This window comes from Typopeltis vanoorti, chromosome 1, assembly GCF_054136105.1.
Source record: "Typopeltis vanoorti isolate ZY-2024b chromosome 1, IOZ_Tvanoo_1.0, whole genome shotgun sequence".
Classification (NCBI taxonomy): domain Eukaryota; kingdom Metazoa; phylum Arthropoda; class Arachnida; order Uropygi; family Thelyphonidae; genus Typopeltis; species Typopeltis vanoorti.
In genome coordinates this window covers 108,097,285-108,111,785 of record NC_143549.1, presented here as the reverse complement: position 1 = coordinate 108,111,785, position 14,501 = coordinate 108,097,285, and the positions used below count along the sequence as shown (strand labels likewise).

The following is a 14,501-nucleotide window of genomic DNA, read 5'->3' as shown; positions in this document are numbered from 1 at the left end:
CCAATTCCATGTACCAAACAGAAATTGAGCAAGTTATTACTATTAGTCATGCTATTTTCATCATAAATTAATCATTATTATTAATAATGATAAATAATAACCATATTAGCCTTGCTATTTTCTTTAAAATGTTTCCAAAACATTTCAACATATCTGGGATTCATTTCCTACTATTCTTTCCATCTCCACAACTGGAAACAGCTTTTTTCTCCTTTTTTACATCAGCTATCTTGAATGACTCTCATTGAAGTTTAGAATTTTTCCACTTAATACCACAGATAAGCCCTCCTTTCCATGATCTTTAGTGCCTGAGAAAAGAAATCTTACAATTATTAATCAGAAAGAAATCACCTGTTTTTGTCATAACTTTAAGACACCAGTAATGCTGATATTATGTGCGCATAATTTTCTGCTCTTTTCCATTTAAATGCATCTGATGTCTCTCTTCAATTATGCAAGAATGGAGTTGTTCCAGTAGATGACTTTTCCATGTTTTCACTATGTTGCCCTTCTAAATCATTAGAAAATAATTCTCGTAGAAAGGCTTATACGTTGGTTTCACATGATTACTAAATAACTTAAGGAATTCACAACGTATACTGGACTATAAATTAAAATAAACTTTAATATATACTTCCTATATTTCGGCAACCTCGCATTGCCATCTTCATGAGAACATAAGATTAAGACACATGCATGCAGGCACTAAAAACAGCAAATGAGGTTGAAGAGAGAAATTACTGTTTTTCCTAAAATCCTGATGGTGCCCCCCCTACCTGGCTATATTAGGTATTCTTGGCTGTTGGGCTGAAGTTCTCAAGATGTACGTCTCCCAAATTTGGGGCAGTCTCATGCATCCACATTTGTTGAGGTTTGGCATGTTCCATAGGGCTGAGGCTGATTCTATGAATAGTCTTTCAAATTTAAACTTGCTGCGGTGTATTACTGTGGCTTTCTTCCACCGTATTCTGTGTCGTGCATCCAGAGCATGGTCTGCAAACCCAGAGTGGCTGTACTGGTGAAACCAGATGTTGTCTTTGTGTTCCAAAATTCTGATATTCGCTGTCCTGCCTGTTTGGCCAAAGTAGGACAGTTTACAGCTGCAAGGGACCTGGTATACCCGAGGTAGGTCTTTAGTGGAGCAGATAAGGGATGCCAATTTTCTATATGGTCTGTAACAAGAGATCAGGTCACATTTTTTTAGGATTTTGGTAATTTTTTCTGAGGTGCCCTGGATGTAGAGAATGGTGATGGATTTAGAGTAATCTTTTATTGTGAAGGGAGGGTTGTAGTTTACTAGTTTTAGTATTTTTTGGGGTTGTAGCCAATGGTTACAACCCCCCCAAAAATTTGGGAGACGTACATCTTGAGAACTTCAGCCTAACGGCCAAGAATACCTAATATAGCCCACTAGGAGGCATCATCAGGACTTTAGGTAAAACAGTAGTTTTCCTCTCTTCGACTTCATTTGCTGTTTTTAGTGCCTGCGTGCACGTGTCTTAATCTTATGTTCCCATGAAGATGGCAACATGACGTTGCCGAAATATAGGAAGTATATATTAAAGTTTATTTTAATTTATAGTCCAGTATACATTGTGAATTCCTTAAGTTATTTAGTAATCCTTAGAAAATAAAACTTAAAGAGTTCTTCTAACTGATGCTTTTTAGATTTCATCTTCTATTGATCTGGTATCATGGAAATGAATAAATGGCTATGGAGGTGTGAGTCACTTTTAAATGGCATATATTCAGTGAATTTTTAAAAATATTTCATCAAAACCACATAGATTAAAAAAATGAAGTGGACAAGCACAGAAAGTGAGTGGAACCTGTTTTTGTGAGGACAATATAAGGGAGAGGAGGTTCATTAGTTGATATTAAAGTGTTACGATGATAGCAAAAGAACAACTCAGATTCAGTAGGACATCAAAGAAAGTCAACTACAAATAAAGTCAAATGAAACATTAAAAATGAATATGTAAATTTACCCATTGCTGCTTTTGCAGCAGCTGCTGCTACACGGGGATCCACAACAGAAGCAAGGAATGCCACAGTACTCATAATGGGGTTTCCAGCTTTGGAAAATGGAATTGGCTGGTATGCTAGTGGACCTGAAATCAATAAAGAAATTAATGTCAAAATGATACAAGAAAAGATAATATAGCATTACTTTTTTTTCTTACATGAATAAATCTTTTTATGGATATGTTAAGTCTTGAATTTGCTACAAAATTAACATCTGAGCATGAAAGCACATTAAGGCAGCAAGTATTCTTGCTGTCAAAGAGTCATCCTAATAGGAAGAAATGCTGACTAGACCTACTAGGTAGATAACCATGCTTACTGGAGGTCTAAAGTAGCTGATGCTGTTAGGTACCCAGAGCAGGGATTCTGGGTTCTGTCCATTCCCCTTTCAAACATGCAATGTCAGTAATACCCATCAAGGGCATGCCAAACATGTCAATTTCACTGACCAACCTGAAAGAGATGCCAAAATATGTGTTGTGAGCAACTACCTAAAGCTACTCACCCAAAAACTAGATTTCTTAAACAGTTCTCCTTCCAGACACACTGCAGAGGTAGCCTGTTCCTCTTGGTAAAGCAGATCATAATGTCATTTCTAATGGAATGCTCTTCCCTCAGCCATTCACAACCTATCCTTTGGCAATATATACTTACTGGGAGAATCTGAGACTTACCCCACTTTGGTAGGGTGTCTCAGAATTCCCAGTCTCAGAAACAGTAATCTTCCATGGTTAGATTACCGTTTCATTCTCCAGATCCAGATACTTGTTGTGAAGATGTTACAGAAAGGATCTTGCATGAACAAAAACTCCAGCTTCCCCTTGCCAAGGCTGTTAGGTGCAATTACAGCCCATCCATGCTCTCACCCATCCTTCACTCAGATGGCACTACTGCAACATTATTTAAAAATAAAACATCACATCATTCTTCTCATCCGACTCCTGCATAGAGGACCAAGGCAAATAAAATCACCTTCAAATATACCTGGAATACTGTACTGCATGACACCCTGTAGTCTTCCACCAGAAATATCTTGCACAACTTATGTACCAAAAAAAAAAAAAAGCTTCCAGTTGTGCTCAACAGATGTACTTCTGAACTAACAGATGCTTTTTATCATCTCTTCTACACTCACGTCCACCAGTGACATGGATCCTACAGTATGGAAGCAAGCCTATATTAAGACCATTCCAAAAAAGATAAATATCTTCCATCAAACTATTAACCTATTGCCCACATCTCAGTGTAATCTGAAATAATGGAGAAGGTATTCCTGCCTGCCAACAAAAAACAACCTGTGTAATACATTATGTAATGGTATTTTGAATAAATTTCACAGAATACAATAATTCCAGCATAAAAATAATCTGAACAAATTAAAAAATTGGCTTCTGTTATCTCCTTCCTTAAAGACCAATTCTATCCACTCTCCTTCTAGATATCAATGATGCTTTACAGATGTACTGTTTCCTGTCATTGCCAATCAGAATAGTCAGCTGCACAGAAGGAGAGAGCATCAGTCAGAAATTCACAGATATAATTGGAAGACCAAGCACACTGAAAAATCTGCACATAGTCAAGTGAGTCAAAATAGACTACCAATCAGAGAGCAAGTCTTAACAGAATGCTAAAAAAATACCAGCAACAAGAATTTCTGGTACAATCAACTCTCACTATAGCAAACACTTCTACAACAAACTATTCCTGTAGTCCCTATGAGTTTTCTATAGTGACAGTCAACCGTATGATGCAGTGCTTTGCTATAAATATTACAATCTTACAAGTTTCTGATGATGGTTGAGTACATGCACAAAATACTGGAAGAAAATTTAAACAATGATATCAAATGACTTGAGTACAGTTAGGATAGAAACATATGAAAGCAATAATGCTAATAATGTTCTGTGTAGTACCAAGTTTGAGGCTATTTGGTGTGGAGACTAATGGAATGAAATATATGGTGTGTGTTACTACAAACCCAGTTCATTTGCTGCGGATGAAGAAATGCATTGCTAAATTATCTTGATGAGCACTAAACAAGTAATTATTATGGGTGACAAATTATCCAAATATTGATTGGGTAGTAGAGAACAAAGGAGATAAGAAAGAAGGAGAATTTATTGAGCTGTTGTGTGAAACTTTCTCAAGGAGCATGTGAAAGAAGCAACTTGAGAACAAAGAGTATTAGATTTGATCACAGAATCAGAAGGTGTCTCAGTTAAAGATGTGACTATTTTTTTTGCCACCATTTGGTGACAGTAATAATGCTGTACTAACCTGGGAAGTAATCAATTATATAAATGTTCCAGTGTGGACAGGTAATATGCTAAACTACAAATTTGGAAATTAAGACAAGCTCAGGAGAATACTATCTTTGGTTCATTGTATAAATTGCTGAATGGCAAGAATATCAACAGTGCATAAGAAGCTTTGAAAAAATGCTTGAAAGTTACTCAAGTCTGAAGAACAAATAGAACAGGAGTGTAAATGATGTGCAATCTCATTAAAAGAGATCCATGTATGCCTGACTGATGTGCCTAACTATCACCCTATCGAAATTTTCCTGTGGCTGCATTGCATAATTCAGAAGGCATGGTCAGAGGATCAAATTCTGGATGATTGGAGTAGAGCTCTCATAGTACTGATCTATAAAAAGGGAAATAAAACTGAACATGAGAATTACAGAGACATTTATTTACTGAGTGTTCCTGGTTCTCACTGACTATGTTATTCTTGATAGTGATGTTTTCTCCCTGGTGCAGGACACAAGAGTGTACAGAGGATTTGAAATTGGAAGTGATCACTATTTAGTCTTGAGCAGAATAAAATTAAATTTCTTATTGAAAAGAATAACATGTAAGAAAGTTTTAAAGCGAATAAAAGTTGAGCAGCTCTAAGATGTGAACTGTAGCCTAAAATACACAAAGATTACTGAAGAAAAAATGAAAGAGTCTGAGAAGGAATCAAACCTTGGAGATTCGGTGGCAAACTCTGAAGAAAACATTGATTGATTCTGCCAGATAGGCATGTGATGAGGTTGTCTGCAAGGATAAAAAAATCACAACTCCCTGGTGGACACAGGAAGTTAAAGAGGCAGTGAAGGAAAAGAAGAAAGCATATCAAAAGTTCCTGGCAAATAAGTCAGCTTGTGCTCTTAGAGAATACGGAGACAAATGCAAGAATGCTAAACACTGTGTAAAACTAGCTAAACAAAAGTCATGGGAGGACTTTGGGAAGAACATAGAAAATAAATATCAAGATGGTGGTAAGATATTCTGGAGGTTGTTGAAGAAGCTTAGGAATGGAGGAAAGAGTGCTGTAAAAGGAGTTAGAGATGATAAAGGTGAAATGAAAACGGGAGAAAAAGATATCCTTGAAGTATGGAGTAGTTACTTTGAAAGGCTGTTAAATGAAACAAGCAGTGATGACAGCACAGTGGTAAAAAACACTGACCAGGCATGCAGTCAGGAATACATATCCATACTTGAAGTAGAAAAAAGCCATCAAAGGCTTGAAATGTGGAAAGGCAGCAGGAGTAGAAGATATTTGACCAGAAATGCTGAAGTATGGTGGTATAAGAGTCTTACAGTGGCTGCACTGCATAGTTCAGAAAGCCTGGACAGAGGGACGAATTTCCGATGATTGGAGTAGAGCACTCATAGTACCCATATATAAAAAAGGAAATAAAACTGAATGCGAGAATTACAGAGGTATTTCCCTACTGAGTGTTCCTGGCAAGAATTGTGGAAGAAAAGCTTGGTGAAGAACAAGCTGGATTCAGGCCAAATAGAGGCTGTCAGGATCAGATCTTCACTTTATGACAAATAGTCGAGAAAGCATGGGGATATAACAAAGATCTGTATTTAAGTTTTGTTGATTTGGAAAAGGCATATGACAAGGTGCCAAGAGAGAAGCTATTCAATACGCTACAGTTATATGGTATCATTGGGGCATTATATCAAGCAATACTTAGTCTTTATTTGAGTTGTAAATCAGCAGTTAGAATTGAAGGAAGTACAGGAAGATGGTTTAATGTTAAATCTGGTGTGAGACAAGGATGTACATTATCCCCTTTGTTATTCATTATCTATATAGATCACATTATGAAGGAAAGTGGTATTAAACATGATATCAAAATTGGAGGTGTTAATGTCAGCTCTTTGCTTTATGCAGATGATGTTATACTTCTAAATAAATCCACTACAAGTCTGCAAGATTCTCTAAGTAAATTGAATAACTGTTGTAATAGATATGGTATGAAGGTCAGCAATAAAAAGACAAAGACAATGAAAATAGGCAGAATCATTGAAAATGTCAACTATGTTGTGAATGGAGAACCTGTGGAACAAGTAAAACATTTCAGCTACTTAGGCAGGATTTTTACTGAAGATGGCAAATTAAATATAGAAATAGATAACAGAATCAGCAAAGCTGGTATGGTGGGAAGTCAATTGAATAAATTCATATGGAATAAGAGAGAAATTAGTCGGAACACTAAATTAGCTGTATACAAGATAGTGTTCAAACCAGTTTTAACTTATGGATCTGAGATACATTTACTGATGCCTTCTACATTCCTTTCTATCTAATGGTTATAAGAATTGCTTCATTAAAAGAACTTCGAGTAGCTTTAATATGTCTTCCTCTTCAAACACAGAAGAAATAACACATTACTATCCCTTATGTACAAGGCATCAGTGAACGTATAGCAAAAGTTTGAAAACCACTGAATATTTTTGTTGCCTTTCAACCATTTAGAAAAATCTCCACCTTTCTCACTTCTCCTAAGGACAAGCTTCCACATCTTAATCATCCAGGTGTCTACCAGATTCTGTGCTCTTGTGGATTATCTTATTTCGGACAAACAGGAAGATCTGCCTCTATTTGGCTAGAAGAACACCAATCTTATATTGAATACTTTAAACCTGAAAAGTCGGGATTTGCAGAACATGCCATCTTCACTAGACACAGAGTTCATTGGAGAAAGACAAGAGTTCTTCACAAAAGTCAGTTTCTCGTGGAATGCTTTTATAAAGAAACATGTGAAACTCTACTTCATTCTCCTAACTTATACAGATCCGACGGCTTACGTCTATCTCCTTTATGGGAGATAATACTTTACAAATCAGCTAATCTTTCCTAACTTTTTATTTATTATTTATTTATTTAGGGAATTTATTGACCTTTTTAGTTATCTTACACCAGCTACTTAGGTGGTGCTTTTTGCAATTGTCAGTTATTGTTTAATTTGAGCTTAATGTACTGAAGATGCCTGTGACATACAGGCGAAAATTATACTATTAAATAATCTTTGTACGCGAGTTTTTTCCGTTATTAATTTTGTATCGAAATTTTCTCTTTTACTTCTAGATCACTCAACATACCAAGAACTTAATCACGAACCCACTAACAGGCAATTGAAGAAATTAAATTCCCTTCTAGATGAGGTGATAAGTTCAGATGCAGACACAATAGAAAGGTTAAAAACCACATTTTGCAAGACCTCCAAGATTTCATGGTCTATCAATAATTCACAAGACAGAATTCCTCTCCATCCTATAGTTGACTGTATTGTTAACCTACTTATCGCATAGCCAAATATTTAGCAAAATTATTGAAATCACATATAGGCAAATCGCACTTTTTTTTTGAAAAACTCTTCGGATTTCTTAAATAAATTAAAAAATATCTCATTACAACCTACTGATCTTATGGTGAGCTTCGATGTAGAATCTGTATATAATAATGTACCTCTCAAAGAGACTTTACAATTACTTGCTGACATCTTCCCACAAGATATCGTAAAATTATTCAACTTGGTGATGCACTCTGGATATTTCTTGTGTCAAAACAAATTCTAATTTAGCCAACTTTTATTTGGAACATCTAGAAGACGTCCTGTTTTCATCTATATTCCCTCAACCAACCTTTTGGGTGAAATATATAGACGACATCTTTTCAGTGTGGCCTCACAACAGAGATTCCTCACCTTCCTTTTTAGCCAAAATCAATTCTTTACATCCTCGTATTAAGTTTACCATGGAGTTTGAAAAAGACAACAACGTTTTAGAGGATGTCTAAAAAGGATAACTTTTTAGACATCCTCCTCATCCACTCACCTTCAGATATACTGACAACAACAGTTTACAGAAACCCCACTTTTACTAGACATTACATTCTCAAACAATCTGCCCATCATCCTTATCAAAAAACAGGAATCAAAATGTTTAATTCAACGAGCTAGAACTAATTGCTCAACTCCCCATGAATTACAGAAAGAACTTTCAACTATCAAACATCACATGAAATTAAATGGCTTCTCCGAAAAAACTACACAACATCTTTTCGATTCCTACAATCCAATCCAGAACAGCAAAGAATCAATACGCCGAGTACCAATTCCATTTATTTCTGGGATTTCAGAACCAATTTCAAGAATTCTGAAGAAATATGATTTAAGAGCCACTTACATCCCTATTAACAAAATATTTACCTATTTCCCCTCTTCTAAAGAAGAGTGCTCAACTATGTCTCTGCCTGGTGTATATCAAGTTCCTTGTAACTGCAATCAATAGAAAAAAGAATACAAGAACGTCAACCATACATTCTTCACAACAAATCCGATAAGTCTGGATTGGCGCAGCACGGGATAGAGACAAGCCACAACATTCTCTGTCCAAGACTCGCCTTCTACACAGATGTCACTATAAATTCGAACGCCTATTCAAAGATAGTGCTGAGGCCTTACTTCAACACCCAACTTAAATTGAAATGGTTGTATATCCTTGTCAAAAATATGGGAAAGTTTAATCCAGTTAATACATTAAAAAAAAAAAAAAATTTTTTTTTTTAAATTGAGACTTTTAACTCTTACATTAGTCTAATATTATCTTTAATTGAATTTATAAATTAAGATTATTATATGATGTGAATTAATACCTATAATTTATTCATCACTGATGAAATGTAAATTAAATGTAACATCACGCGGCTCGTTCTACTTTTGAATGATCAATTGTTTGTATTCCACCTTGTAAAAACTGTTCCTATCAAGCCACTGAGGATAGTTTGTTAGTTTCAGACTGAAATATTTGGCAAACATTAAAATATTCTTTTGTTAATGTGTTTATAATTCTTGAGATTAACATCTCCAATTTTGATACCAGGTTTAATACTGCTTTCATTTCATAGTGTGATCCATATAGATAATGAATAATAGTGGGGATGATGTACATCCTTGTCTGACACCAGATTTATTATCAAACCATCTTCCTGAACTTCCTTCAATTCTAACTGCTGATTTGCAAATCAAATCAAAACGAAGTATTGCTTGATATAATGGCCCATTGACTCAACGTAGACCTAGCGTTTTGAATAGCTTTTCTCTTGGCACCTTGTCATATGCCTTTTCTAGACCTACAAAACTAAATAACAGATCTTTGTTATATTCCCACAATTTCTAACTGTCTTAAAGTGAAAATCTGACCTTGACAGCCTGTATTTAGATTGAATCCAGATTGTTCCTCACCAAGTTTCCCTTCCACAATTCTTCTCAACTGTTTCTCAAATATAATGGCATAAATCTTACCAGGAACATTCAGTAGAGAATTACCTCTGTAATTCTCGCATTCAGTTTTATTTCCCTTTTTTGCATATGGGTACTATGAGAGCTCTACTCCAATCATATGGAATTTGTCTATCTGTCTAGACCTTCTGCTACTGCAAGACTTTTATATATCCATACTTGAGCATTTCTCATCAAATATCATCTATTCCAACTGCCTTTCCACATTTCAGGCTTTTGATGGCTTTTTTCTACTTCAAGTATGAATATGTATTCCTGATTAAATGCCTGTTAAGTGCATTCATTATTCATTTTTTACCACAGTGCTGTCAATGATTGTTTCATTTAGCAATTTTTCAAAGTAATTACTCCATACATCAAAGATATCTTTTTTGTCCAGTTTTCATGTGACTTTTATCATCTCTAATTCCTTTTACTGCACTCTTTCCTGAATTTCTGAGCTTTTTCAACAGCCTCCAGAATATCTTGCCACCTTCTTGATATTTATTTTCTATGTTCTTACCAAAGTCTTCCCTTGACTTTTGTTTAGCTAGTTTTACACAATGTTTAGCTTTCTCACATTTGTCTCTGTATTCTCTAAGAGCACAAACTGACCTATTTGACAAGACCTTTTGATATGCAGTCTTCTTTTCCTTCACTGCCTCTTTAACTTCATGGGTCAATCATGGAGTTCTGATTTGTCTATCTTTGCAGACAACCTCACCACATATCTCTCTCGCTGAATCAATCAGTGTTTTCTTCAAGTCTTGCCACTGAATCTCCAAGGTTTGGTTCCAGTTCTCAAACGCTTTCATTTTTTCTTTAATAATCTTTGTGCATTTTAGTCTACATTTCACATCTGAGAGCTGCTCAACTTTAATTCGCTTTAAAACTTTCTTACATGTTTTTCTTTTCGATATGCAATTTCAATTTTATCCTGCTCAAGACTAAATGGTGATCACCTCCAATTTCAAATTCTCTGTACACTCTGGTGTCCTCACCAGAGGAAACCTCACTATCAATAATAACATAGTCAATGAGACTTTTCTTATTCCTTGCCTCTTCTCTCCATGTGAATTTGTGTACATTTTTATGTTGGAAAATTGTGTTAGTAATAACCAGTCCATGTCCTGTGCAGAAATCCAACAGGTATTTGCCATTATTATTAACTTTGCTCTTTTCTCCAAATTTTTCCAAAATATTTTTGTATGACTTACAATCATTTCCTACTCAACTTTTCCTTTTTCACTATGTCAGTTGCTTTCTCTAAAGTCTCAAAAAATTCCTCCATGCCTAATCTTTGTAGAATCTTCTGTGGGACCTTAGGCACAAATAAGTCTCGTTGTCCAGTTCCCCGTTCTAATATTTGCTCACATCATTCTACTTGATATTAGCTGCCATACAAGATGATTAGCCTCATATTTAGTGTTGAATACTATAGCTACTACTTTTTTTCCCTGATTGTTATTGCCTGAATATAATATTTGCATTTATTGATAAATGAGGTCCATAAACAACTTCACTGTGGAATACTTTTGGCATCTCACAGGATCTATATCCTGATCAACTGAGGCTGTTCTGAAGATAAAAGAAGGAACTACTTGCTATTACATAAGTTTACTTAAGAAATTTAATGTATTTGTAAAATAAAATACTTATAAGATATATATATATATATATATATATACTCTTAACATATGTAACTTTCTCAGAATAGTAAATAAATAAATATACCTAATGCTCCTCCTCCTGACCCTGGATCATCCAAGTATGGATCCTCAATTGGAAGTCTTAAGAAATGGAGAATACATTCATCTTGTGTACGACTGCCAACATGTTCACATACTTTATTCCAATCATCTTTATACATCTCTAAAGCTTCAAGTAACAGTAGAGTTTCCTGTTCTGTCCACTCCCTAGATACTGTGGCTGCAGCTTTATTCTATGAGAAATAATTGTGTAATACTCACAACAAAATTTATTATAAAAAGAAAATATGGTAAAGTTTTTAAACAAAATGTAAAATATGAAATGGTCACTTACTTTCAGATATGCATTCTTTTTAGAATATTGATCAAGTCGTAGTCCAAAGTTGTCATTTAGATTTGGTTTAGTTCCTGTCTCTTCTGTCTTATTTTCAGCTGATTCCTTTCCTTTGTCTAGGTTCAACATCTGTTGAGCAGCTGATGGCTTCAAAAAAAAAAAAAAGGCATGTTCATGGATTACAAAGGTTCATATCAATAATCTGCAATGACTATAGTCCATGTCAGTTATATTATGCAAGTTAACGTAAAGCCTGTAAACATTAATTTCACTAATCAAAGAATTTCTAAATGTTATTTCTATTTAATAAATTGCTCATTAATATTAAATTAAAGTTCATCCAAAAAATTACACTCGATATTATGGATATGCTATTTAGAACATTTGTCATAATGTGAAGCAGAGCTATTTAACAACCTGACAGTATTTCATAGAGCATCAAAATCATGTCCATAACAATAATTTCTATTAAAGAATTTCTCTGCCTGAAATTTATATATAGGTAGACTAACACGATGTCAGTTTTGGATACATTTGCCGATCTAATAATTAATAACCACTATAAGTGAAAAAAATATATAATGATTCAACATTTAATGTTAAGAGGATTTCGTTTGGACTTAATTTAACAGGTTCTTGGTAACCTGCATAGTGTCATCTGCAGTGAAAATGAAGTTATAATGATAGTTTACTTGGATACAGGAGGGTAATCTAAAATTTTCACTTCATTTACAGTCTGACAGTTGATCAGATAAATCCTTTGTAAATCATCCTTCCATCTTGTTCTTTGGTAACCTTTCCTTCTTTTCGTATCTACTTAGTGCCAAACGAAAGGTTGACAAAATTAAACAGTCTACAAATATAGCTAGCCCATCTCCATTTCCCAAACTATGTTCCACAGAATACCAGTGTTCCGTGGAAAGTGAATAAGTGTTCTGAAAATGTTTGAAAATCAGGTGCTCCTCACTTTGTGTGTGGATTGTGCTATTAAGGCCAGCACGCACTGGTCTTGACTCAGCTGCTGGCTGACAGCTGGTCACAATTGTTGACACCTCCGAGCACGAGTAAAGTATGGCGGTATCTATTCTAGGAAACGTTCGGTCACAAGAAAGGTCAATGTGATGTGCTGCGGCTTGGAATTCCTGTAGCATGCACTGTCGCATTTTTGCAATGCGATACAGCCTGCTGCAGTGATAGTGTGTGCTTAGCTTTACATTGAATACGAGACCAATTATACTCGACTCTAACCAAGGTGTTGAGTTAAAATTTCAGGATTTGTGAAGTGTTCCGTCATAGGTAAAGTTTGAGAAACCCTGCTTTACAACACTTCCGTTTTCAGCACTTCACATTTATATCAATCATTTCCATAATTTTAGTATTTCTTATTCTACCCCTTTTTGTTATGTGGAGCATTCTTCTCTCCAAGGCCCTTTTGGCCACACAAAACCTATCTTCCTGTTTTTTTATTTGTTGCCCATATTTAATCACAAATTTTTGTGAAGATGGAAAATTAATTATGAATATAAACAACAGAATTAGAAGGCTGGAATGTTAGAAATTAGTCAAAACACTAAATAGCTGTATACAAGACAGGTTCAAATTAATAACTAATGAATCTGCAAACTTGGTTAGAACTAAAACAGTCGATCAAAGGCTGGAGTTCTGAAAAAGATTAAGCTAGTGAACAAATAGCATCAATGACAGAATCATATCAAAAATGAAAGATTAGGAAGGAATTTACAACTGTTAGCATTCGGAAGTGTGCACGCAGAGCTAATCTCAGGTAGTATGGTTACTTAAACAAATCTGAGAGGAAAGAAATGCTTCTAAGACAGGATGACAAGAAAAAAAAACCAAAAGTAGAGCAAGATCTAGATGGATTGATACAGTTAGAAGTGACTTAGAAGACCAAAATATACGATCTGACAGTACTGGAGTCCTGATAGAAAACAGATTAATTTGGAGGAAAACTCTTGATAGGAAGTTAGTAATAACACAAACTTTTCATATACTGTAATTATAATAACCTGTGCACCCATGAGGGTACATATCAAGAATTTTGTGAGGATGATTTTCTGTTTATCTAATATTACGAGCTACATGAAAATTGAAAGTCAACAGACCCCCCCCCCCCAGCAAAGGTGGAACGTGCATCATGCCATGTAATGAGTCATCACATGTTTGAAGTCTGTATAAATTGTAGGTATATGATGCTCCCAAGTCAGCGCAACTTTGTCTGGGTGAAATGGTTGTGAAAAGGGAACTGACAAAACTTGAAAGAGTCATTATAACATGATGCCATGTTGCAGGCCTATCTGTTCAGCAAATTGGGCCATCCCAGATCAAAATCAGTAATACTATACTGACATGGAAGTGAAGGGGGTCAACTGCAAGTGCTACCCTCAGTGGATGACCTGCACACCCACTAAACGTGAGCTTAGAGTGCTACGAAGGATAAAATTTAAACTACAATTCGTTGGCTGACATGTGGAATCTCAGGCATCAACTGGAACAGAAAGCTGCACAAAAACATTAAGAATCAAAGCTCGCAATATGGGATTCCATGGTGGGACTGCAATATTCAAACCTGGCATTACTAGAACTAACATGCAGTGTTGGTTAGTTATGGAGTGATGAATCATGCCACACCCTCTTCCAAGCAGAATACCCAGTGAACATTTCTTACCAGAGGGCATAACACCAACTATGAAATTCGAGGAGGGGGCATTTTTCCTTTTTTTTTCTGGTTTGGCCTCAGACCTCTGTGGTGATATGAACGTTGGACTCCAAGAGGTATCTGAACATTCTGGATAATGCAATGCTTCCTACTTTTGTGGTGCTTCTATGCTCTGACCATTGTCTGTTTCAG

General features: G+C 35.4%; 1 protein-coding gene across 4 annotated transcripts in view; it reads right to left on the bottom strand.

The window, feature by feature from the left end:
- The window catches only part of mor (SWI/SNF- related protein mor), a 442,374-nt gene that overhangs the window by 130,534 nt on the left and 297,339 nt on the right, over positions 1 to 14,501 (bottom strand). For all 4 annotated transcript variants that reach the window (XM_090398829.1, XM_090398819.1, XM_090398811.1 and 1 more), the window contains exons 16-18: positions 11,633 to 11,779; positions 11,324 to 11,531; positions 1,989 to 2,111 (exon numbers count right to left, since the gene is read on the bottom strand). In XM_090398829.1, the coding sequence (XP_090254955.1) occupies positions 1,989 to 2,111; positions 11,324 to 11,531; positions 11,633 to 11,779 (478 nt within the window). The remainder of the gene's footprint in view (positions 1 to 1,988; positions 2,112 to 11,323; positions 11,532 to 11,632; positions 11,780 to 14,501) is intronic.